Source organism: Mus caroli, unplaced genomic scaffold, assembly GCF_978045245.1.
Source record: "Mus caroli unplaced genomic scaffold, Mus_caroli_1 scaffold_2, whole genome shotgun sequence".
Lineage (NCBI taxonomy): Eukaryota > Metazoa > Chordata > Mammalia > Rodentia > Muridae > Mus > Mus caroli.
In genome coordinates this window covers 155,354,434-155,379,770 of record NW_028227257.1, presented here as the reverse complement: position 1 = coordinate 155,379,770, position 25,337 = coordinate 155,354,434, and the positions used below count along the sequence as shown (strand labels likewise).

The window sequence follows — 25,337 nt, the reverse complement described above, 5'->3', positions numbered from 1 at the left end:
TTTAGGGGACCAGAAAAAGAGTCACACACCACAGTAAAATCAGAGAGCTTTATGGTATGGGTCTGGAGTGTCTAAGAAGGTGCCCTCTGGGCTCACCTGCGCAGGCGCTCAACAGGCAGAGGCGCAGCTGGCACACAGTGGCAGCCCGTTAGTGCCTCTCCCGCAGGTGAAGTGGTACGTTGTGTTCTCTTGCCAGGCTTACCCAGGGTGGAGCCTGGGCCACTTTGCAGTAGCAGATGCTGCCATGCCCTCCCGAGTGACACATGACACATCTGTGCTCAGGGCAGGACCCTGTGCCACTCTGGATCCATGGGGAAGAAGGTCCACAACCCAAGCCATGCTGTGGCTCTGGGAGAGCTCCGGAAGGCAAGCAGGAGTGGGGCTGGGTGGTGGACATTAGAGAAGCCAAGCAGCCCCACACCCTGCCTCTGTAAACAGACCCTGGTGGGTCCCTTCTCGGCCCCAGGCACATCCCTGAGAAACACCGGGGACTGGTTGCAGCTCTTTCTGGGAGGCCAGGTGACTCACCAAGCCAGCTGCAACTTTATTCTGTCCCCTCCCTCCCTGCAGAGCAGGCTTCTGCTGGGTTGAGGCCCAGCACCTGCAGCGCCTGACCCAAGGGCCTGAACACCACCAAGGTCTTCAGCACAAAAAACAATGTAGAGTGGGCCCGACCACATGGGGGCAGACATAATGGCTGGGGGACATAGGTGGCAGGGTGGTCCTGGGAATGTGGGTGCATAGACAGCAGCCTCCCTAGCCACTGGCAGCCCACCTCTTCCCAGACAATCAATTGCCCTAGGCATGTTTAGAGCTCCTCATAGTCCCCACCTCCAGGGTGGCGGCTGCCAGGGGCCCCACCCCCCAGGAAGGCTTCCAGCTCATCTGCAGCCTTCTGCTCTTTGCTCCGAGGGGGCTTCCTCTTCTTCTTCCGATCCTCCTTGCCCTCCTCCTTGTCCTTGCTCTTCTTATGTTTGCTTTTCTTTTTTGTAGTCTTTTCTTCCTCCTGAAGGTCATGAAGAGCAGAACTAGAGTCAATGGGCAACCCACAAGGCTAAGTCCCACCTTCTAGAGCCTGGATGGCTTGGCTAGTTGGGAGGTTAGTGACAGAGTAGGTACCTCTTTGCTTTTCTTCTTCTTCTTCTTCTTCTCCTTAGAGGGAAGTTTGCTGTCTCTATCTGCACAGAGAAGGACAGCTGAGCTCCTACCTGCTACCACTTTGTTGAGTCAGGCAGAGGCACTGCTGCAGGGACCCCATTCCCAACAGGGCGTGGTCCCACAGGCAATCTATGTATTTTTGTGCTGGTGAGTCTTGGACAAGCCTTCGAGTAATTTCTTCCACTCCCTATGGGGCTGAGAACCTGACAGTACAGTCCTAAGCTGTTTGCTGGGCTGACATGGCCCAAGTCCCTGGGCTGCAGCTCCAAGGACTTCTCCAGGCAGCGTGGGCCCAAGGTTCCCAGGTATTCTCCCTGCAGTAACCTTTTATCATCCTGTGTGTGTGTGTTTTTCCCCCTTCCAAAAGAGTTCTGTCCCAAAGGCTTGGGACACCTGAAAGCATGGAATGTTGGTAGAACATTTGGCAGAGGTGAGGACCCATAGGGAACCACGGATGGAGTGACAGTGACAGTGTTTAGATGACTATTCTGGACCACACTTGGGTGCACATTTGCCAGCTGGTGTGACAGTTTCACCAATCTCACAGCTAATTACTACGGTGAAAAGAGAAACCATAGGCAATGTAAATGTAAACACAGGAGTACCACAGACAAGGACCTCCAGGTTCCAGCAGGTTCCAGGCCCTCCTACCTTCGTCACTGCTTTCCTTGGGTCCCATCTCCTCTAGGCCCAGCCCAAAGAGATCTGAGTCATTCTTCAGTCTGAAAGCACCTGGGAGCTTGGAGGGTGGAGGCGGCTGAGCAGGGCCAGGGTCCTCATCAGTTACATCAGAGAGGTCTTCTCTTACTGGAAACCTGCCCTGGAAAGAGAGCAGCTGGTAGGCCTATTGTGCCCTGACCACTCCGTGGGATCTGGGAAACAAGGTTGGCAAGTTCACTTACGACTCCAGGGGCTAGGGCTGGATGGGAGGGGTTAACCTGACCCAGATTCAGAAAGATCAGCAGGGCCTTCATGTGAACAATGGGCCCTCTCCCATGGACTCTCATTCACTTTCTCCAGCAGGCTTCAGCCACACAGTAAAGAAGAAAAGATTGTGCCTCTGGGGCACTGGAGCCAGGAACATTCTCCTGCCTCTCCTCAGGCTCTGGGAAACAGACCTTCTTGATTGTCCTCTATCTCTGGAAGGATGGTGTCTGAGCTGCCCAGGCAGCGCCTGTTCTTACCATTCTCCTCTGTGTGTCTGACTCGTCACTTTCAAAGTCAGGGTCATCCATGACGAAGGACAGCATCTGGGCAGCAATGGGCCCCTCAGGATCACTCTCTGATGACACCTGTTTGTCCTTCCCTTCCTGGGGTCTTTCAGAGTCATCAGTGGTGAGACCATCTGACCACAGTGGCGTGCCTCTCGTGGGAGCTCCCTTCTTTTGTGGATGTGAGACCTTGGTGGAGGACCTTCACATAAGAAGAAATGCCAGGAACTCAGAGGCCACCCTGGGTTGCCACCTCAGCTGGCCATACTCTGGGAATCCCAGCCCATACCATTTAGTCTCAGGCTCTGAGCATTGCTGAGGGGCCACTCTAGCGTGGCCTGCCAGTCCTTCGGCTTCCTCCTCACTTGAGAGACTGACGTTCTTACTGGGAATGGGAGCTGAGGGCAGCAGGGATTTGCCATGGGTCTGGTCTTCTATGTCCACATCATCCTGGAAACCGGCCACCATCGGGTTCCCTCCTAGGGCCTCCCCATCGTCACTGCAAAGAGGGGGGTAGGCAGTCAGAGGTTCTGAGGGGGCTGTGTGTTGCTGATTACCCACCCCACTGCTTGAAGAGCTGCCCTGTCTGTAGTACCATATTCCAGTGGCAAGACCTTCTGGGCTGTTACAGGGGTATTCTGCTGACAACAGGGAGACTAAATAGTGAGGGAAGCACTGCTTAGTTGCTGGTCAGTGACGAAATCAGTGGGAGGAGTCCAGAGAGAAGCCCCTAATTTATTTGTTTCTGCCCTTGGTCCCATACAACATGGTGATGCTGGAGATGGTAATAGTCACTCAACATTTGATCTGTGAGAGGGAATAATCTCAGACTTAACTGTAGACAGATGTTCAAGTGTCATTAGAATTCAGAGAAGGGACTGTGAGAAGGGCTAGCTGCAGGAAATTAGACCTGGCCAGGGCCTGCTTCTCTGGGTCTATATGGAGACCCAGGTGGCCTTCACTATACCTTACACATAGATTGGGCCCTCAAGAGTGCCCATATCCCTAGCTGGGCGTGGCAGCGTCACACCTTTAATCCCAGCACTTGGGAGGCAGAGGCAGGTGGATCTCTGAGTTCGAGGCCAGCCTGGTCTACAGAGTGAGGTCCAGGACAGCCAGGGCTATATAGAGAAACCCTGTCTCAAAAAACAAAAACAAAAACAAAAACAAAACAAAAACAAAAAAAAGAGTGCCCGTATCTCTGATAGGCCATCATCTGTCAAGGGTCCTGCTATCCTAGGAAGATTTAGCTTAATGTTCTCTAGTTTGCTGTGGCCATAAACTCTGCCTCAGTCCTGGGGGAGTCGTTTGTCTGTATTCCCCAGGGTGGATGGCAGTGATTATACTGAGTGGGCTTTGACATGACCTAAGCCCTTCCTTCTGTTCTTCCAGCCACAGCTCAGCATTTGTCCTCAAAGCTAACTGCCAACCTAGTAAGCACCAGAGGCTGTGCCCACAACCCCCAATGGTGTTTTGGAGACCCAGGTATGAATGAGATGGGGAAGCTCTGTTGGTTGGTCCTTGAGGTGGACCCTGTGCTCGGCTCTATCAAGCTTACCCTTACCTGTCACTATCCTGCTGGGGAACTTTGGCTCCAGCTTTCTTGTCTTTAGGCACACTTGTGTCTTCCAGGAAGCTTCGGTCAAGGCCATCTTCAGGGACAAAATCCTCAACATTCTGGACTCTTGCTGGAGCTTCGAGAGCTGGAGCTGGCTCTACAGAGAAATGCTGTTTCTTCCTTATGTGGTCCTTGCCCCAATGCTAGGCAAGCCCTAAAACTGTGCCTGTGGGATTGGGACTTAACAAGGCATGCACCCAGGCTCAAGGTCCAGGCTATTTTACAACCAGGCTAAGGAGTGGCTGGCCCATGTGACTTTTCAGGGGCATAGGGACATTCCAGTGAGGAATATGAAGCTCAAGATGCCAGAAGGTGGCCCCAAATTCACACGAGAGAGCTGCTCCCAGGCTTACCTGGAGGTGAAGGGGTCACTTCTGCAGCTGGTGAGGTCCCAAACAGCCGAGAGATGATACTGCGACGCTGGGCTGGAGCTGGGGCTGGGGCTGGGGCTGGGGCTGGGGCTGAAGAGTGTACAGAGGAGGGCATGGCCTCCAAAGAGGGTACAGGAGATGGTGCTGAGGGACAGGTGGAGGAGACACCCAGAGACAGCTGAGGGGCAGGCTGGGGTGTGCTAGGGCTGGAACTCCCTGTGGATACAGCACTTGGAGGCACAACTGGCGACTGGGAGCCTGAGGATGGGCTCTGCCCATTGGCTGCCAAAGGGGATGCATGGCCTCGACTTCGAGCCTCCATCATTTCAAGGAAGCTAGGAGGGGCAAAAGGGCATGGAGTGAGGAACCTGCTTCTTCTCGGCCCTCTTTCTCATGGTTTTCAGGCATCAGTGTGCCTTTTACATTTATACTATTAGGCAGAGGATAGGGCCTGTCTGCCAGTCAACTGTCCAGTCCCTGGTACCCAGACTAATCCCTTGCCTATCCTGTCTCTTTAGCACCATAGCTCCCAAGCCCATGTTCTCCCTCTGCACTGGCATTTCCTCAGCCTGGGGAACTGAGCTGCACATCAGAGGTGCAGGAGCACCCACTCCTGTGGAATCTGGGTAGGCCAGTAGCTGTTAGCCAAACAACAGTGAAGTAGTGTGGCTGGTTATGGTCAGTGAGGAAGTTAGCAATCGCACATGAGGAGTGGCTCTCATCACAGGCATGTGCTGACCCACACATAGCAACCATAGTGTATGTCTAAGCACTTTGTAAGTTCTGTAGGCTCCAAAGTACTTGGGGGCGGAGTGCCAGAGTCGACACAACCCATCTTCAGGAGTTCATGTCCTCACTTTCTGTAAGAACTGAGAGGGAATGTAGGGAGACTGAGGCTGCTCCCAGGTCAGCATAGCTCAATTCAAAGTATTAGTCCATCTGTTCTAGAAAAATGTTGATCTGACTATTAATAATTATACCCCCAACAGGTGAACAGGAAGGGCTTTGGGCAAGGACAAATAGCATGGATGCAGGTCCTAGACTGCTGAGAGGAGCTGCTGAGCCACTAGTCAGGTGCTCCCACACTGCTCTACACAGAGTACTGCTGAGGTCTTGGCTGCAAGACACTCAGGCTGATTGTATATGCTGCTTTCTCCACTGCCTCATAGGTACAGACCAAAGTTTGGCACCCAGCTCTTATCTGTGACACTAGAGCCTACTGGCAACAGGGTACAGGACCCATCCTCCCCGCTCAGGGTAGTGAAGGCCAGCAGAGCTGTAGATGCTGGCTCACGTACATGCTGTAGTTCTGGTCCTCGGTTTCCTGCTGCACTGATAGCTCCTCTAGTGTGGCATCGATGTCTAGTTGGTTTGTCTCCAGCTGCCTCAGTAGTGTCTCCCTCTGTAGAGGAAGTAGACAAAACTGAGTATGCTTCTTCCCCATTCTACAGTCTGTTCCTGGGAGAGACACGAGGTCTGGCTGTCTGCAAGCTCAGCTTGTATGGCTTGGAGGATATAGGCCATGGGGAACCACACCACAAAGTGCCACCTTCTGCTCCACATCTTTGGTCACTAGCACGTTTTGTTGGCTACAATAGCCTATCAGGCCACAAAACCATGGAAACAGGCGCTTTAGGTGCAGGGGCAGCTTTCAGGGCAACTCTAGGTGAGCAGCTCTGCCAGGTAAGCCTGGGTAAACCGCACACTTGTAGTCTGATGAACAAAGCGGATCAAATCAAGTCTCTGAGTCCAACTGCCAAGGCTGTCAGTCAACATGGCTTCTTGCATTTAAATTTAATCTTAGCCGGTGGTGGCGCACGCTTTTAATCCCAGCATTTGGGAGGCAGAGGCAGGCGGATTTCTGAGTTCGAGGCCAGCCTGGTCTACAGAGTGAGTTCCAGGACAACAGCCAGGACTATACAGAGAAAGCCTGTCTCGAAAAACCAAAAAAAAAAAAAAAAAAAAAAATCTTAAAATACAGCAGCTTTTCAGGCTGTGTAAGGACTGTGTTCCTAATTGGAAGAGGCTCTGGTAGACAGGCACTGTCTTCCAGAGAAACAGGGCTTGCCCCCGGCTCACAGTGGGGTCCTTTCAGCACAGAGCAAACAAATCGAATAGAAAAAGTGGGAGTTAACTACAGTCCAAGAGACCTGGGGGTTGTTTATACTCTGAAAAATGAAAAGAAATGCACAAGAACGATGCAAGCACCACTCAGGATCAGCAAGCAGGCGTACCACAGACTGACGAGGCTCTACCTTAAAGCTGAACACGTGCTATAGCAAGAGCAGCCTAGACAGCCACATCACATATTGTATGCAGTCTATTTAGACCTTACCCTGAATACTGACCAATAACTGGTGATTCAAATAATTGTGGAATTATGGTGTTTTGTTCCTCTGTGAAGCCCTGGCTGTCCTGGAACTCATTTTGTAGATAAGGCTCAGAGATCCACTTACATTTGTCTTCTGAGCAGTGGGATCAAAGGTGTGGGTCACCACACCTAACTTATGTTTTTAAATTTTTTTAAAAATAAGACCGGTTAATGTTTCTTGTACCAGGGTCTGGCCTGGAACTAGCTATACGGCTAAGGTGATGTTGAATTTCCTTTCCTCTTGCCTCCATTTCCTCAGTACTGTGATTACAGACTGTGCCACACACGGTTTGTACAGTACTAGGGACTGAACCCAGGGTATCATGCATAGCAGGTGAGTAACCTAACAGAATTACATTCCCACATCCAAAAAGTAATGTTTGTTTCTTTTAAATTATTATTTAATCCATGTAAATGTTTTGTCTGCATGCTATGTCTATGTTTCACGTACATTTCTGGTGCTCAGAAAGGCATTTCAGATCCCTTGACAATGGACAATTGTGAGCCAACATGTGGATGCTGTGTATTGAACTGCCATTCTCTAGAAAAGCAGCCAGCCCCTCCAAGATGGAATGTTTCAATCCATGGGTGCTTCCAGGTACCCACTACCCTGCCAGCAGACAGTGGCCATCAGGTTCCCTGCAAATAACCATGGAGGAAAGCTCTACTGGTTTGGGTCTCAGCTCAGGCTTTTAGCACTAATGACTCTTCTGGCATCCCTTTGTGTCCCTTGATCTCCCTCGGTCTAAGTCAGTGGGAAAGCTTTCACAGAATGGAGCAGCATGAGGAGTTTGCTTAACCGTTTCCTCCTAGCCTGAAACATCCATGCTGCAGAGCTCTTTAAACAAGAAGGCGAACAACTGAAACTAGCTTCAGGAAGTCCCTGAAACTGACCAGACTGACGAGGCCCTCCTGGCCCAATAAGCAATAAAAGCTGAATATCAGAGAAGAAAGGTTGCAAAGAAGATCCAGACCAGATCGTTGCATGGGAAGGCTGTGCAGGGTGCTCCAGGTTCCCAGCTTGTGTGAGCTGTCACCCATGCTTGGGTGGGCTTTGGTGATGCAGTCGTCTTTGATTCATTTCTGCTCCTGTAAGGAACTCCTCATTCATATGGATGTAAGTTACCCCAATAAAACTCATTGGTTCACCAAGCTGGACTCTGGTGGTATCCATACTTTGCTCTGTTGGGATCCCTAACTGGATTGAGGAGATAAGCATGTTATCCCAAGCATGTCTCCCCAGAAGAAGTTTGGTGACTCACATTCCTCAAAAGGAGGAAGAGAGGAGGAAGGGAAAGCTTCACCTTTCTAAGTGAGTTTGATGTCTTGGATAAAGTATGAAGGGTTCCTAAGAGCAGGGGAGGCTACAGGTACCCAGGTCCAGAAAGGTAGCCAGGCCTGTTTAGCCTTTTCTTGTTCACCAGAGACCTCATACAAAGCTGTTTGTCCCAAAAGGGATGTGGATCAGGGATTGGCCCTCTCTATGTTCTTATGCTTAGGACCCAGAGCCTTGTTCCACCTTCCACAGTCTATTGCTCTCCTCGCTCTGAGAAGCTAGAGCAAACCTCAAGACCAGAGACAAGGACCAGAGCTTAAGCAGTGTAGGATTCTGGGGAGAAATTGGGACTAGCTGGAACCTTTAGTTTATAGACTGATACTGGTCCTTTGGTTTAGACAACTGTAGAAACAAACTGCAGGCAATAGGGACTGGGTGGGGATATGGCCATCTTTTTTTTTTACTACTTCTGCCACCTTTTCTGTTTTTGAGAAAGGGAGCCCAGGCTGCTCTTGAACCTGTGACATAGAAAGGATGACCCTGAACCTCTGATCCTCTTGCTTCTACTTCCCAAGTACTGGAATTACTGGCATGTACCACTATGAGTTTTTGAGATGGGTCTCCCTCTTACTGAACCTCTTTCTGTAACCTTAAACCTGAAGTGATCTTCCTGACTCAGCCTTCTGAGTGCTGGGATTACAGGTCTGTGCCTCCACATACAGCCTTTGCCACTTCTATACATCTAGAAGGTTCCAAGAGGAGCACTAATTAAAAAGCAGGATAGGTACAGCTCTTCACCCTGAAGGCCACTCTACTTGCCTCCGCTGCATCAGGAAGGCTAGATGCTTGCGGCAAGGGTACAGGTTTTCCTTTCTTCATGAGCTGGCCAGAGGGCCATGGTTCCCAGAGCACAGCCAGCCCAGCACGTGAATGTAGTCACAGAAACTGCATACCCTGGAACCTGCCTCTTGTTGAAAGACACCTCGGTCTTCCTCCATAGCTATCTGTTTATCTGGGAAATGAAGTGTGCACTTTAACTGGTGCCCCACAGGGGACAAGGGCTCCCTCTACAGGCTGTGCTGACTTCCAATGCCCTTAAAGAGCAGGACAAGTTACCCGACTCTTGGCCACTACTCTGAGTACTGTGTGTGCCATGTCCAGCTCATTACGTACATCAGTAGCCAGCTTCCAAGAAGATGCCCAAGGGTGTTATCAGGCTTAGGAAGCAGGGCACTTCTTGTGCAGTCACAAAAATGATGGCTACCCTTTTGTTTGCCCTACCTTGTACGCACTTACCTGTAGCTGCAAAAATGGGATGTTGAAGAACTTATGCAGGTACTTTAGACCAAAGCTGTTCTTCATGGAAGATTCAGCATAGCGGAAATAGGAGGAACCTGGAGGTCTGTTTTCAAAGAAAGATAAAGGTACTTGATGGGCAGTGTAGCTTGACTTCAAGGTCAAGGGCCACACCTAAGCCTACGCATCCCACCACCAAGCTTCCTTCTGGCAGCCAGCTCCTAAGGACGTTCGGCAGCATACTCCTCTGGGAGTGGTCTGAAGAACCAGACAAGAGCCAGGCAGGCCCCATAGTCCTGATATATGGTCTTCACATCTTCTACAGCATTACCATCTCGTGGAAACCTGGAATTCCTTACCCTCTCTGGCTAGGTGCTGTCATCTTATCTCCAATACAGGATAAGACCCTGCCTGTGCTGCCCCCAACAACACCAGAGCACGTCATAGGAGCAAAAGTGGTAGCACCCACCTGTCCAGGTGCTCAATGAAGTCCCGCACATCGTCTGGTAGAATGACTCGATGCTCGCCCATGTCACGGTAGTTGCCCAGCACACACACCGGCACATGGGTTGGCACTTTGGGCAGCTCCCGGAGAACGTAATTGAAGGTCCTTTGAAAAGGGAGGGAGTGTTCTGCCTTAGCTGTGGGACCCTCAGAGAGCTGGATGTACTACCTTTTTGGTCAAACTCCCCAGAGCACTTGTCACCTCAGGCAGGGCTCAGAGATGAACAAATGCTACAACCTTCAGCCTGCATCTCTGGTCACTGCCTCTCCCAGAGAGCACAGTTCCCCTACACCTCAATTCATGGTGCCTGCTCTTTTGTCTGTAGCTGGTATGACACTTGTCTATGTTGCTATGAATTGGCCTCAAGGGCTGGTGGGGTGGCTTGGTGGACAGAAGTGCTTGCTGCTGGGCTTGATGACCTGAGTTTGATCTTTGGGGCCACATGGAAAGAGCTGATTCTCATAGCCTGTCCTCTGGTCTCCATCACACAACTCCCTAGCCTCCCACTTCCTTCTACCCGCCCCACCCTCCCCCCAGAACTGCCCAGAGCCTCACCTGTTTGTAGACTTACTCTGAACTGAGCATGTCCTAAGGTAAACTGTCCTTCAGTTCTGCTACACACTGAGGCTGGGGTTGTAGCTCATTCACTTCTCCCTGCTTGTTGGCTCTTGCCTCCTGGTTACCATCACCGAAGTGTCCTTAGTGACGCGTTTGTCTCTAGGACATTCCTTATTCTGCAGGGTAGACCATTCTGTCTACAAAGTCTCCAGGTCTCCAGGACTGACTTAATGTGGGGGTGCCCTGTAGTCCCACTTTATAAGCCATCCCAATGTCTCCAAATGGCTTGTAACCCCCAGCCAGGACTGGGGCTATAGTTCAGTGGTTGAGCACTGACTTAGTATATGCAAGGTCCTAGGTTCAATCTCCAGTAGCCATGCCCTGCTCCCCTCCCCTCCCTCCCCAGAGCCATGAGTGGTAGTGTATACCAATAACCGCAGTACTCAGAAAGCTAAGCTAAGAGGATTATGAGTTTGTGGTCAATTTGGGAAGTATGGTCGTTCCAGGTTAGACTAAGCTACACAGAGACCTAGTTTCTATAAAAATCACTAACACCTCCCACAGTCAGTGAAATGAGCATGACCCAGCTTCCCTGCCAAGCAATTAAGAACGAAACACGTTTTTAACTATGGCAGCTTCTCTTGTTTTTGCTGCATTTGCTTGAAACATCTCCTGCACCTTTTATCCTTGTAAGACACTTGAAGCGTGCTTGCTAGCCTGAAATGGCAGCAGCTGTGTGAACATGGATGTTTCCATCCTTCACGATCAGTGCTCAGACTCTTAACAGTGTCTGCTGACTCCCAGGACAAGCTGAACTATTTTAGTGGAGCCCACAGTTAAGAGACTTTTAATTGTAAAAAGACTTTGGATTTTAGAAGAGATGGATATTTTAAAGAGATTGAAAATTTTAAAAATATGTAAAGACTGTGGGACTTTTAAAGTTATTTAGATCTTGGGGATGAATAAGAATGTAAGGGTTGAGGCTTACTAGTGATGTGTTTGTGTGTCAAGCTAACAAGGGGTCAATTGTACTGGCTAGTTTTGTGTCAACTTGACACAGCTGGAGTTTCACAGAAATGGAGCTTCAGTTGAGGAAATGCCTCCATGAGATCCAGCTGTGGGGCATTTTCTCAATTAGCAATCAAGGGGGAGAGGCCCCTTGTGGGTGGTGCTATCTCTGGGCTGGTAGTCTTGGGTTCTATAAGAGAGCAGGCTGAGCAAGCCAGGGGAAACAAGCCAGTAAGGAACATCCCTCCATGGCCTCTGCATCAGCTCCTGCTTTCTGACCTGCTTGAGTTCCAGTCCTGACTTCCTTGGTGATGAACAGCAGTATGGAAGTGTAAGCCGAATAAACCCTTTCCTCCCCAACTTGCTTCTTGGTCATGATGTTTATGCAGGAATAGAAACCCTGACTAAGACAGACCCTAAGACATGGCTGTGGTACTTGTGGTCTTTGTGACAAGGGCCTATGAAGCCTCATGGCTCCCAAATATGCATCTGTGCATCCTTCCTGAGCTGGCTTAGCCTCCTACCTACTCTGTAGCCCAGAACTCATGTCTTTTGGGTCCTCGCTGTTCTTAAGGGCACTACCTACTCCTCTATAATACCCCCTTATAGCTATAGGGTCTTGTGAAGTTAGATTGCAAAGATCCTAAGACACTTCAGTGGAGTATAGAGGCCTTCAGTGTCCAAACCTAATGTCACATGGGAGAAGCCACGTCTCAAATAATAGACCAATAGACTACCATCACCCACACGGCCAAACGCACTGTACATGTACAAAAGAGCACTGCACTCTGCTCTGTACATGAGAAGAACAGCTTTGTATATGGGTGTCTATGACACAAGTGTACTGCTGAACTGGAGCTTATGGCCTAGCCTGCCTCTTGTAGCCCCTATAGGTTTCTTGCATGTGACAGTTAAGCACATAGGTCCCCGAAGGTTGGGTAGGTTGGAGCTGGGCCTATGAATACTGTACAGAGGCTATAGAAAGTATGTTATGTAGATGGTGGCTCCCAAGGATCTATGAGTTCAGGACCCTCAAACCAGAATCAGTGGCATGCACACTGCAAACTTTAATCCCAGGCTTAGCATGTGCACATGTTGGAGGCTGGTATAATCAAGTGGGTGACTATTCTTAAATAGCACAAGTGCAAAGCCTAAGAAGACATGGTTCCTCTGTACATAGATGATGCACAGAAATCTAGCTGGCCTGCTCAGCTATCTGCAATGAGAGTCTTACATGATGTAACACAACACTTTTCTCTCTTTCCAATCTGAACACAGATTCCACACATTAACACTGATAGAACTGTAAAAGCAGAGTAAAACTTTCCTTCTTGTAATGGAGTGGGTTTTCTTTAAGGCAGAATCGCACTATGTAGCCCTGGCTGGCCTAGAACTCACTATGTAGGCTTTGAACTCAAGAGACCCACCCGTCTCTGTCTCCCATGTTCTGGGGTAATAGGTGTGCACCGCCATGTTTAGCTAGTATCGTGTCCTTAGGAGACTGTTTTTCATAGAGGAAGCAAGCCTCTGGGGCCCTTGGTTTTCCTGCTGTTGGTTAAAGAGGGTTTCCAGTCTTACAGTGGTATGTAATGCAGTTTCTCACAATGTCCCCTTTCAATGGAGTGTGGTGGGTTTCAGGAGGCTTGCACCTGCTCACTGAACCTCTGGACCCATTTCTCACTTCATTCTTTGTCCTTTGTTGTCACTCATCTTAGATATGTCTTCTTGGTGAGTTACTGAGTGTGTGTGTATATGTGTATGCGTATTTCTGGGAGCCCCTCCAATAAAACAGGTCACTTGATTCTGACAAATTTTATATGGTGTTTTCAGGACAGCAAGGTTGTAGAAGGTGACGCTCAATCCCTACCACTGTTGGCTATAAGCCTGAGCCAACTCCTGCCTAAACTCTGCCCGTCTTGTGGTATCGGTACCTCGGTCCCCTAGGTCAGGAGGTTCTGCTCACATCTGGCATAGTAGGTAGTTCCACACTAAGAGGAACCACACAGTACTACATGATGAAGGCATGCAGCCACTGCCTGTTATCTGCCCCTCTTACCACTGCTTAGTGATGTCAAACATCATGACCACTCCATTACAGTTCTTGTACACATCCAGAAACTCAGCATCCAGGGCCAATTCAGACTCTGCCTAGAAACAGAAGGAAGAAAGGCTAAGACTGTGTCCCTGGCCAATCCCATACTTGTGGGCCTTCTAACACCTGAAAAATGCAGGGTGGGGCTTTTCTAGTCTTTTTTTGTTTTGCTTTGTTTTTTTGAGACGGGTTTCTCTTGTAGCCCTGGCTGTTGTGTAACTCACTCTGTAGACCAGGCTGGCCTTGAACTCAGAAATCCGCTTGCCTCTGCCTCCCAAGTGCTGAGATTAAAGGCGTGCACCACCACTGCTTGGCTGGGGCTTTTCTAATCAAAAAGTCATTTCATTTTTGGGAAAAAAAACCTTGAGGAAACCCTTGTGGGTATACACAAGGTTAGCCTTGGGAGTTGGAGCAGCCAGCTCCATCGCTACAGAGCAGGCCTGCCTTAGGACTTGCAGAAGAAAGTGCTGGAGCTGTCAGCTGCCCCTTGAGATGGTTTCCAGGGGAAGAACAAAAAACGACACATGGTGTAATAAACCTGGTCAAACCCCAGGGCTGGGCAGTCACAAGCTATGGGTGGGGTGAGTGGGCTCGTAGCTGTTCTTTAGCCATACTGCATTTAATATTATGTTTCTGTCTGTATATAAGTGCTACTCTCATAAAAAAAAATCTTTTCTTTTGGTTGCTCAAAGTGTTGGGAATAAATGACCATTTAGTGCATGGCTGTAAACTAGACTCAGGGAACACAGTCAACAGTCAATCACGGGCTAGGGAGGCTAGGTCTCTTGCAGTCCTACTCCTGTACCCAACAGTGAGCACAACAAATGTCAATGGACAATTCCAAACATGTGGTCAGACAGAGGGTCCTACTTTAAAATCACTGGGTCCTCTGCTCCTGACACACACAGACACACATAGAGGACAGGACTTGTAGGAAGAGGGATCAGATGACAGGGTAGGAGGGAGACAGAAGAGGAGGTAAAGAGTAAACAGAATATATATGTGAATGAAACTGTCAATAAATTTACAAAAAAATAAAACAAAATTATGCAAATGGTAAAAAAAAACAAAACAAAACCCAACCCCAGCAAGATGAGTTCCCGAACACATAGCATGGGACAGTGCTGGGAAGGGGCTATGTATCACTTAAACTTCCAGCCTCAAAGAGGAGAAGACAGGGCAGGAATCTCTAAAACAACTGGAAGGGAGGATTACACAAACATGTCCACTGTGTTCTAGCTTCTAGGGAGCAAGCAAAGACCACCTGGTCTCACCTGTGGTGTCATGGCCACATCTCCAACATATGTCAGCACTTTAAAGAACAAAGTCACATGACAGAGATGTAAAATATGGTTCCTAATAGGCCATTCACATGACAGTTCACTGTGATGTCTGTGGAGTGAAACAGAGCAGGCACCACATAGGGCAGGCACCCTAAATAGACAGTGACCCTAAAACTTAACCCAGGCAGCACAGAGTCTCAACAGTAGTTAAGGATAGTCAGTGACTATTGCATCTACAGCATATGGGATTGTCCAGGAGGCCCAGTGAGTGCCCACAGGCGCCTTGCTCATGACACTGGCACAGACCCACCTGACAATGTGGCTCACCTCCTGGGGGTCATTTTCCGTCTTCAAGCCATCTCCTCGTTTTTTACACTTTCCTTATTAAAAGACAAACAAAAAATTAGGAATGAAATTGTTGGGCCCAGGATTTGCATAAATGGGGAGTATCCTTCCTCAGACTCCTCCTACCTGCCTTCATGCCACATGGGACTGCACTCCATTCAGCCTTGCAATCTGAAAGAGCCTCCTGGTAGGTCCAGACACCCTCACTCATGTTTGAGAGATACAAAACTGTGTGAACTAGCTAGGCTGGCAGAGCTGGATAGGAAATGCAGCACTTAGCAGCTGATAGGACAGGCCGGGAAGGAAGATTCCCTATCCACGTCTGCCTTGAGTAAAGAGGTCGCTCATGACAGCTCATGAAGGGGTTGCTCATGGAAGCATGGGGGACAGCATGATAAAGGGTTTCTACAGTCAAAGCTCGGAGACCAAATCTGAGTTCCTTAAACAGTCCCTGTATCACTAAGACACTGGCACACTCGGAGAAGTGTCCGTCCAGCCTGACACTGCCTGTTCATGGTAATTGAAGTGTTTTTATCTGGCAGACAACCACAGGTCCTGTAGCAGTCTGACACTGGACTCTAGGGATAACAAGATGGCATCACTGTCCCTTCTCCTTTTCATCTAAATGTCCAACTGAGCTCTTCACAACCTTGGGAATTCCACAGCAGACAAATTATCTCCTGAGAACAAACTCAGGTTCATGTGCTTACACAGAACCTCCACACACTCTGCAGTCCTTCCTGAGTCCTTGTCACACTCAGGTCAGCCTCTCTGCTCAGGGCAGTGATGATTCAGCCTGAATCATGGGATGAATGGCAAGTGGTACATCAGGCATGGGCCTCTAGCCCCCCAGCATCTTGCTGTACGCTGCTGTAAAGGAAATGTGCTTTCCCCTGAAAGCTTCTGAACAAGCACTAGAGGCTCTGCCTCCACAAAGCTTGAGCTGCTGAGCTCAACTGCTTGGCCAGTTCTCTGGAGAACTTTCCAATGCCCTTGAGCCCTTAGTTGCTTTAACTTCTCTCACATCTAAAGGTCCTTTGCTTGCTGTGGACACTATTCAAGATCATGGGGATGGGGGAGGAAGGAGAGGCAGAGGTCCTTTCTTTCCAACCCTCTACGGTGAAGAGGTAGCAGCAGGTGTGACCATGCAGGCACTTCCAGAGTTAGGACCTCTGTGCTGGGATTCAGTCTGACTGCATCTGAGCAGGGATCTGAGTGGAGATCTCAGAGCAGGGTGGCAGAGGGCGTGTGAGCCTAGCACAGCAGGAATCAGTCTTCCATGGCTCCTGGGCAGTGGAGGTGTCACCTCTGCTGCATGGGCTCCTGGGCCAGCTGAGGGTGTAAAATGCTACTCCGAAGAGCCCTGAGTGAGAGACTGAGGCTACTGCATTATTGTCCCATCTGATATCCAGCCCCAAGTTCTGACCCCACTCTTCAAAGCCCTGTCTATATAGGACAGTGCATTCACTGCAGCAGACTGCAGACGTGGAGACCGCAGCTGAGGCAAGAACTTAGGAAGGCACTGCGGTTCCAAAGGGGTGGCTCCTCTGTGGAGCAGTAGCTCCACAGCCTGACTTGATGGGGTCATGGTTTGTGGAGAACAGCTGGCCTAAGTCACTTGATGGCCTCATGAGGATGTGACTCTTGCCCTCAGTGTATACACTGATGGACTTCAGGTAGCAGGTCATCTATTAACACATCTTCCGGCCAAGTCCTGTACCTGGAGGACATGCAGCACAGCCATGCTGATGAGGCCAGTGGTTATGAGAGGTCAGAGGTCATGTTTATTATGCTAGTGGCTAAATAGGTGATGCTATGCCTGTTGGGTCAGAGGCCTGCATGCACACATACAATGTCAGCACCAGGGAGGACTATGAACTCCTACCCCCAGGATCAAAGAGGAACTTAAGACCTAATGTAAGAAGAATGAGATCAGATCCTGTCATTAGGGCCACTCTGAGGAGTTCTGCCATTGACCTCTGCAGGTTTAGATGAGGCTGGTCTCTGTGTGGCTGGGTCTATCGAGGTACTCTGACTTGGGGACTCATTCAGTAAGAAACGCTACATAGAGGTTGCTGACCTCCACCACATGCATGACAGAGATGGGTTCAAGTAACAACATGCAACTCCAGCTTGCCTTCTCTCTAAATCCAATTAAAACTGCTTGTGGGCAATCTCTGAAAGAAGTCCTGCATGCCCCACGTGCTGCCCCAGTGTGCTCTTGCTCTACTGACTGGGCCCCACCTTCCATATCCTTCCGCACTCATGGTGCACACTTCTACTGTGCTAGTGCACTGCACTTACACTGTCTAGCTCAATAATTAGGGCCACCTCCAGTGCCAGAGGGCTAAGCAGGTAGCTATAAACAGGACCCAAGTCAGGCAAGAGCCTTGTGGGCATCTGCCTGTGAAAACAAATTCTCATTAGAGACCACTCACTGGTCACTGTCAAACAACATGGCATTAAGCCATCTCCTAGTAAAAGAACAACTGACAGAGGTACCCTTCTGTCTCTCTCAGAGCAGGGCTGCCAAGCCACTAAGACTCTAGGGCTCAGTGTGACTATGGGTGCAGGGCTGACACAGGAGGAAATACACAGAAGGGTTTTGGGAACAGTGCTTCATAAGGGTCATCCCTCCCAAAACGCTCAAAAGAGAAAAGTATGTGTGACAGGTTCACTGTTGAACATCTATTCTGCTCACCAGACATGGGATGGAAGTGACCAGGGCCCACAACCTAGACCACGTAGGGAAGGGACCAGACAGGGACTCTGATGTAACCCAGATGTTAACAGTTGGCAGCAAACCCAAACCTCCTATACTCTTGAGTTGATAAAGCTGGTGCTTGTGACATGCTTCTGAGCCACAAGTGACTCTGTGTGACAGAGCTAAGTAGGACATGGGACCCAAGGGAGACTAACCAGACCTGATGGGTACTAGGACATGCAAATAAGGGGTGTGTGGAAAGGGGAGGGGCCTTAGAGTCTATCATGCATTAAGGAGATAATGTACCTTACCTTTGTCAACTACATCCCAGACTTCAACTTTCACTACATCATCAGTAGCTGAAACAAGAAAAACTCTCAAATTAGTCCATTGTATCATAGCTCCTTCCTTCTAGGATCCCAAATGGGGCCAGGGGCATTTGGTATCACTAGCTCCCCGGGGCCTCTGCAATACATGCTGTAGGAGTTTCAGGGCTATTCCTCCAGGCCCTGGCATGAGCAATGCATATATTAGCCCACAGACAAAGCCACATAACCACTCACACTCAGAAGCCTGTGGGTCCCTGGGCCACTTCAGGTACCCTAGCGGATACTCACACCCTGGGCAGATGAGAAAACAACACAGCTGTCCAAGTCACATCTCCCCGAAGCCTCCTACTCCTTTACCTGACTGGCCAGTACTCAGTGAGAATGCAGGTCAGCTGCAAAGGCCCAGGTTAGTTGTAGCCCCGACACCTACGTCACCGTCCTCAGCCTACCTGGCCCATAGACTGCTAAGGCTTTCTCTGACACTAGACTCAGGCTGCATGAGAACAAGCTCTTGCTAACTCTTCAGCCCTCCTCAGTAGCAATTCTCCATTTTGGGATGTCCTAAGGGCTAACGGGGCTGGAAGGATGGTGGAGACCCCCAGAACACAGAAGGGGAAGACAAGAGTTAAAATCATCACTCTGGTCTCCAGGGGTGAGCACTTGCCACGGATCACAGAATGCATTCCTATCAGACAAAGCAGCCACGTATGTTGCTGATGTGTTTGCGTGGATCTGCTCCGAGGTGGCCAGGGAATTCTAGTCTTTGAAGGTATGTCCTTGCTTCCTTACTTGTAACTATGAGTATCCTGGGCCTGAGGCACCACAGAGAAATGTCAGATTCAAAACCCAGAAGGGCTGATTCACATGCAGCCTTAATTAGTGGGGCCTCTCACATGGGTAGGATTTTCTCAGTTTCAGAAAGTACCTTCTTGGAGCCAGGAAGGCAGGATACTACTATACTGTACAGGGGAGAAGTGGCATTGAACTATTATAGGCCTTGAACTCACTTTTGTAGTTCCAATGGATGCTGGTGACCTGGATCTCCTGTGTGGGAATGTATTCTTCCACAAACTTCTTGCCCTGCAGTCGATGCCACAGAGCTGTCTTGCCCGTGTTCCTGTCACCCCGGATCACAATCTTCACTGGGGCAAGGATGGGTGAAGAAAAGAGAAAGGAAGATTAATCAGTCATCTTTAAAAACTTTAAAGTATCACATCTGCTCCATGTCAAGGCGGATCCCTATTTTCTCAGGCGAGTGGCATGCAGGGGAGGACTGCGTGAGGATACCAGCAGTTCCCCAGCAGGTCAATTCTGGCTTGGCAGACCTGGCAGAAACAGAAGCCAGGGCTGGTAGGGGAGGCAGCACTGAAGTACTTCATCTGGGCCTGGGTCTCCTGGAGTTATATACTCTGAGGAACTGCCAGGGGCCCTAGGATCAGGGCTGGGCTGCAGACTTGAGCCAACAGTGTGTAGGGCCCAGGACGGTACCCAGGACATGGCTTCCTGCTGACATTTCTCACAGTCCTCATGTTTGTGGTGTAGTTCCGTATGTCTGTATCCTAATTCACTCACTCCATGGTGTACCAGGCCTGAACTCAGCAGGCTCTCCTGACTTTGGGCAGGGACGGGCATGGGTTCCAGGAATGGGGTGAACAGGATGGAGTGTTGGCCATAGGTCCGAGACCTTTTAGAGAAGTTTACCACTAGGTGTTTCCAAAAGGTAATAAAAAGCTGGAGCTGACCCAGTGTCAGCAAAGCCAGGAGGACCGAGAGCAAAGCTGAGGACAGACTGACACCTCTGCTGGGGAGGACGAGAGTCATGACTGACTGAGGATGATGACATGGGCAGGGAAGGCATGGGTGTTAGCATGGTGCTTCCTGGGCAGCACCGTGAGACAGGCAGAGGCTGATAATGCCACCAAAAACACCCTCGAGAGAGTCTAAAGAAGCTACGGAGGCTTATGAGGCGGGGGCGAGCGAGGGGAAGGTTGTGGGTCCCTTTACCCACCTGCTTCTTCCTCCTAGGATGTCTGGTCTGCCTGCAGTCAAGCCTCTCCCCATTTCCAAACCAAAGTCTGGATGAGAATGGCCCCCAGAAGTGCACATATTTGAATGAGTGGTCAAACAGTTGGCTTAGTTGACTGCTTAGGAAGATTAGGAGGTGTCCCTGGGATAGGGCTTCTCTCTGCCTGCTGCTTGTGGGTAACATGTAAGCTCTCAGAGCTATGCCCACCTGCTGCCAACTGTAAGGTCCCACTGAAAAGCAACAAGCATTCTTAACCACTGAGCTCTACAGCTCTAGATATAAATTCTTTAAGTTTTGCTTTTAAAAAAATCTTTAATTTTTATGCATATGCATGTATGGCTGTGTGAGTTCATGTGCCCCAAGTGCATGCAGGATCCTGAGGGCATCAGATCCCTGAGAGAACTGCAGTTGTACATACACAGTTGTGAGTTGTAGGTACTGGAAATTGAACCTGGGTCCTCTAGAAAAACACTCAGTGCTCTTAACCTCTGAGGTATCTCTGCACACCCAACCCTTTAAGACAGCCTTTCTATGAGCCTTGGTTGGCCTGGAGTTAGCGATGTAGACCTCTGCCTCTTAGGTGCTGGGATTAAAGGTATTTGCTACCTATCTGGCTGTTTTGCCTTTTAAGTCATTAGTCCAAGATTTATCTATTAGTCATCCTACAACCGTCTCATATGTTCTGTTGAATGCTTCAACCGGCTCTTTTTAAAAATCTGCTCTTGTTTTTTCTTGCATTTCCTCCCTTCTACTTTCCCAGTACTATTTCAGACTTTCAAGTTACAATCTCACCTCAGGGTCTTACGAGGACATGGGTCTCTTGGGACCCATAAGTTGTAAGTACTTTCTTTTTTTTATTGTTTTTTTTTCTAGATAAGGTTTCTGTGTAGCTCTGGCGGTTCTGGAACTTGCCAGATGGCCTCAGAGATCAGCCTGCCTCTGCCTCCTGAGTGCTGCGATCAAAGGCGTGTGCCACCACTACCTGCAGAGAGTGCTTTCTAATTTTCAGGTAATTTTTTTCATTGCATCGTAAACTACTCGGAAACTGTTACCATCTGGATCTTTAATTTCCCCATCTCCAACCAAAGTCCATCCTGCCTCTGTTGCCTGAGTGCTAAACTTTTACTTTTTATACATTAATCATCCCACAGCAATGGAGAATAAAGAACTGCTTTTAAGCTTCAAAAAGATAGCTGAAGGAGATGTCTGTAGTCTCAGCTACTCAAGATACTGATAAAAGATCAGTTGGGCATACAAGTTAACAGTTTGAGGAGAAACTTAGTAGGCACTATTTCAGAACAAAGCCAAACCAGAATACAACCTCCCCACTGCCACTCACTGTCATCCTCAGGGGTTTGCTGGGACTCTGTTTTTATGGCTGTCCTTTGGTTGAGAGGTTGGGACAGAGGAAGTCAAGTACAGGTAACCTGTTTCTGAATCAGTCTGTATCATCCTCATTCCAAACCCATTGCTTCACCTTGAAGTGTGCACTAGACGACATCACTAGTGAGCCAGGCCATAGCTCAGCAGTCTTCTTATGCTCAGACTTACCCAGTATCCTTTTTCATCTTTTACTCCTACCGTTTGCTGTTATATTATAGATGTATCCTCCCAAAGCCACAGGGCCCAATTAGAGGGATGGGTTGTTTGCTTTGTTTTTTTCCTCCTTCTTCAAATTTCTTGAATGCATTGTGTCTGCTAATAGAAATGGAATTTTTCTTTCTTTCTTTTTTTTTTTTCTTTTTTTGTTTTTCGAGACAGGGTTTCTCTGTGTAGCCCTGGCTGTCCTGGAACTCACTCTGTAGACCAGGCTGGCCTCGAACTCAGAAATCCGCCTGCCCCTGCCTCCCCAGTGCTCAGATTAAAGGCGTGCGCCACCACTGCCTGGCAAAATGGAATTTTTCTTACCACTTCATTTAATAATGTTTAGGAGATGTAGCTCAGCATGTAAAGGTTCTTGCCACCAAGCCCAACAACCATAGTTTAATGCCCAGGAGGCACATAGGAGAAAACCAACAAGCTGTCCTTTGCCATGTGTGCACCAAGGCATACATGCCCTCCCAAGAAATACATTTTTCAAAATGATATTTTAAGTTACTAGGGCTGGCAAGATGACTCAGCAGGTAAGAGCACTGACTGTTCTTCCAAAGGTCCTGAGTTCAAATCTTAGCAACCACATGGTGGCTTACAATCACCCGTAATGAGATCTGATGCCCTCTTCTGGTGCCTTCTTCTGAAGTCAGCTACAGTGTACCTATGTATAATAATAAATAATAAATAAATCTTGGGGGTGGAGCAAGCAGAGACTGAGCGAGTGGAGTTGAGCGGGGCTGGCCAAAGTGAGCAGAGGTCGTCAAGTTCAATTTCCAACAACCAGATGAAGGCTCACAACCATTTGTATAGCTACAGTGTACTCATATACATAAAATAAATTAATCTTTTTTAAAAAGTTACTATTATAGTTTCCTCCCAGCCATCTTTGCCTTTTATTAAGTTAGGCAAACTTTCCCACAATTTGCCTGGTATATAATTGGAAAAGTTGTAATGTACATTTTAACATCCACACTTACTGTGATAATAAAGTCAACACATTTCTGAATGTATGCCAGCTACAGTGGTGCACCCCTTTAATTGTAGCACTTGGGAAGCAAAGGCAGGCAGGTCTCTATGAGTTCAAGGCCACTCTGGTCTACAAAGTGAGTTCCAGAACTACCAGAGTTATATAGAGTGATGCCTCCCTCCTCCCTAGTCTTAATGCTTAACTCTGATCAGCTCCATTCTGGGCTAGGGGCTGACTCCAACTATTTCAGTATTGTTTAAAAACCAAACCAAACCAACCCAACCCAGCCCAGCCCCCAAGTCTATTATGAAAACATTATCACCAGTGACTGACAACAAGTGCTTACTCAGGGCTTACTGCACATGGACCTATTCCTTTGCTTACCTTTGCTTTGTAACTCCTACTTCTACCTTTGCAGCTTAAGCTCCACTTATCTACAGAACACCCTGCAGTGACTGTTTCTGTAAGGTCCTCTGCTCAGCAAGCTGTCCATCTCACACTGACCACGAGCACAGCGCATTCTGGCCTGTTCAGGGCCAGGTCATCAGCTCAGTGCTGCCCCTTAGTATACTCTCTTTACTCTGGTGGCACAGTTTCCTCTTTTTGCTTCTGAAATTCAGACCACTCCCAGTGATCTATGGTTGTTAAAATTCTGGTTTTCTTTGAGTTTGTTCTTTTTTCCATTGCTTTTTTGAAACAGGGTCTCACTATGTAGCCCATGCTGTCCTGGACTCCATTAGGATCCAAAAAGGATCCAGCTGCCCCTGCTTCCCAAGTGATGGGATTAAAGGCATGTCCAACTTTCCCTGCCTCAGTTATTCATTCTCCTGACATATTGCAAAAAAGATTGTTGTGCTGCCTTCCCGAGCCACCCAGACAGCATTCTGCAATAGACAATTCAAAATGTGGAGACTCTTACAAGAATCCTGAATCTGTTATTATATTGCAGGTTTGTTCCTTTAAGTAAGGCATCTTGGAAAATATGGAAGACTTCAGCTCTTCTAGATCCCTCCTCTTTAGAACCCCAGGGCGTGGGTCTAGTGGGTAGTAAGTTTAGAAAGCAAGAAGCTCCTAGTTCAGGCCTAATTTCTAGAATTAGGCTGCAAATTAATACTATATAAAAATAAATAAAGAATCCAAACGTAGATTTCAAAGAACATAAACCACTGAATATTTGACTCAATATTCTCTTCCAGAGTCAAGAGAAATACAAACTTTCATGTTAACACGTATACACTGTTTGCTTCTAAATATGCACAAAAAAATCCTCCTAGTAAGTTTCATAATGTCACATTATTACCTAAATATCACTGACCCTGTGAGACGCAACTTACAGTGAACTGTGTGTATGTGCCGGTGCATGTATGTATGTGTGTGTGTGTGCGTGCGGGCGCGCTTCAAAAATCTTGCAATATAGAAATAGTTTAGAAGTAAACAATATCAGACCACGACATTGCCCAAGAATCTTTTGATTGTTCAACCTGCAAATGGAAAAACTCTAAAGAGGTCAAGAGAACCGTGTGCTTCTCGCTGCACAACATACATAATTTATAACGAAGGGCAGAGCGGACTTTTCTTCTTGTGGGGTCAGGGATGCTGAGTTAAGAGCCTCTTGGAATTAAAAAAAAAAAAAAAAAAAAGCATATCCCTTACAAACCCAAAAACAACAATAAAAAACCCAAAAACCAAAACAAACAAACAAACAAAAAACCAAAATCAAGGCTCAAGGCCCACTGCCGACCGACTTTCAGGAGCCTCAAGTGAGAGCAGGCGCGGGGGGCGGAGAGGAGGCAGGCGCACGCAGCCCCGCGCGCGCACCCTCGGGTTATGTAATGGTCTCTCTCCGCAGGGTACCCGCGCCAATCAGGGTCCTCCACCGCTGCTCCGCTAGTGTCGCCGCACAGCTCTTCTCTGGAGGTCTCCTGTCAGGTGATGTCCCTCAAGGAACGACCACTACTCAGAACCCAGGGACCCGTCCGCCCCTACCCTCTGGTTCTTGCAGACCCTCGTAGGCTGGGTGGCCGCCCCGGGCCCTGCCAGCCGCCCCGGCCTGCCCGACGGCGCGGCCCGCACTCACTGTTATACTGAACCCCCTTAGCGAAGCGCCTCTGCAGCGCCTGGTTCATGGACTGCAGCCCGGCGGGGATGTTCTTGTCCCGGCCTGGGGCCTGCTCCGACCCCACCAGCTTCTTCAACGCGGAGAACATGTTCCTGCTGGACGTGCGAGCCGGGCTGGCCTGCGAGCTCAGCAGCGGCAGCAGCACAGCGCACCTCGCACCATGTCCGGCGGGCCCAGGCTTCCCCCGAGGCCGGAGCGGGCGCGGCCTCGAGCGAGGTTCTGGGGCCTCAGCCTCTGTGGCTCCGCTCCGGCTTCCACGGCCCTCGGCGCGGCAGCCAGGCACCCGTCAGCGCCGCCATCTTGGCGCCGGCGCGGCTACGGGACGCTAAAAGGGACACGTAGCCGCCGCATGCGCAGAGAGCGCACTAGGTCCCGCCCTTTTCTAGCATCTCCACCTCGCCGCCGCCAACCCCCTCTGGTCCAACAATCAACTTCCCTCCCGGTCCTCAAGAGTCCCGAGGTTTCTCCTTCCTCTAGTGTAGTTCTGGAAAAATGTTTATTTCTGTA

At 49.1% G+C, this 25,337-nt stretch overlaps 1 protein-coding gene across 2 annotated transcripts; it reads right to left on the bottom strand.

The window, feature by feature from the left end:
- Positions 1-34: 34 nt before the first annotated feature.
- Positions 35-25,192, bottom strand: Rabl6 (RAB, member RAS oncogene family like 6). 2 transcript variants are annotated; one of them, XM_021155496.2, is made up of 15 exons: positions 24,789-25,192; positions 19,133-19,267; positions 18,108-18,155; positions 15,075-15,127; positions 13,429-13,520; positions 9,771-9,911; positions 9,302-9,407; positions 5,657-5,760; positions 4,341-4,693; positions 3,934-4,084; positions 2,659-2,868; positions 2,343-2,571; positions 1,810-1,978; positions 1,120-1,178; positions 35-1,006 (listed from the first exon to the last, which is right to left on the bottom strand). In XM_021155496.2, the coding sequence occupies exons 1-15, from the start codon at positions 24,916-24,918 to the stop codon at positions 809-811; spliced, it is 2,178 nt and encodes a 725-aa protein (XP_021011155.1). In that variant the 5' UTR covers positions 24,919-25,192; the 3' UTR covers positions 35-808. The 2 variants fall into 2 exon arrangements, with proteins under 2 accessions (XP_021011155.1, XP_029329674.1); XM_029473814.2 differs by lacking the exons at positions 19,133-19,267; positions 24,789-25,192 and having other exon boundaries at positions 15,058-15,127.
- Positions 25,193-25,337: the final 145 nt, after the last annotated feature.

Excerpts from the sequence above, each read along its gene's own strand:
- Rabl6 (XM_021155496.2), bottom strand. The coding sequence starts at position 24,918 with ATGTTCTCCGCGTTGAAGAAGCTGGTGGGGTCGGAGCAGGCCCCAGGC. Across the intron at positions 15,128-18,107 it reads CTGGGATGTAGTTGACAAAG|GAAAGTGTAAAAAACGAGGA; the intron begins GTAAGGTACATT and ends TCTTTTAATAAG. Across the intron at positions 13,521-15,074 it reads CGGAAAATGACCCCCAGGAG|GCAGAGTCTGAATTGGCCCT; the intron begins GTGAGCCACATT and ends TTCTGTTTCTAG.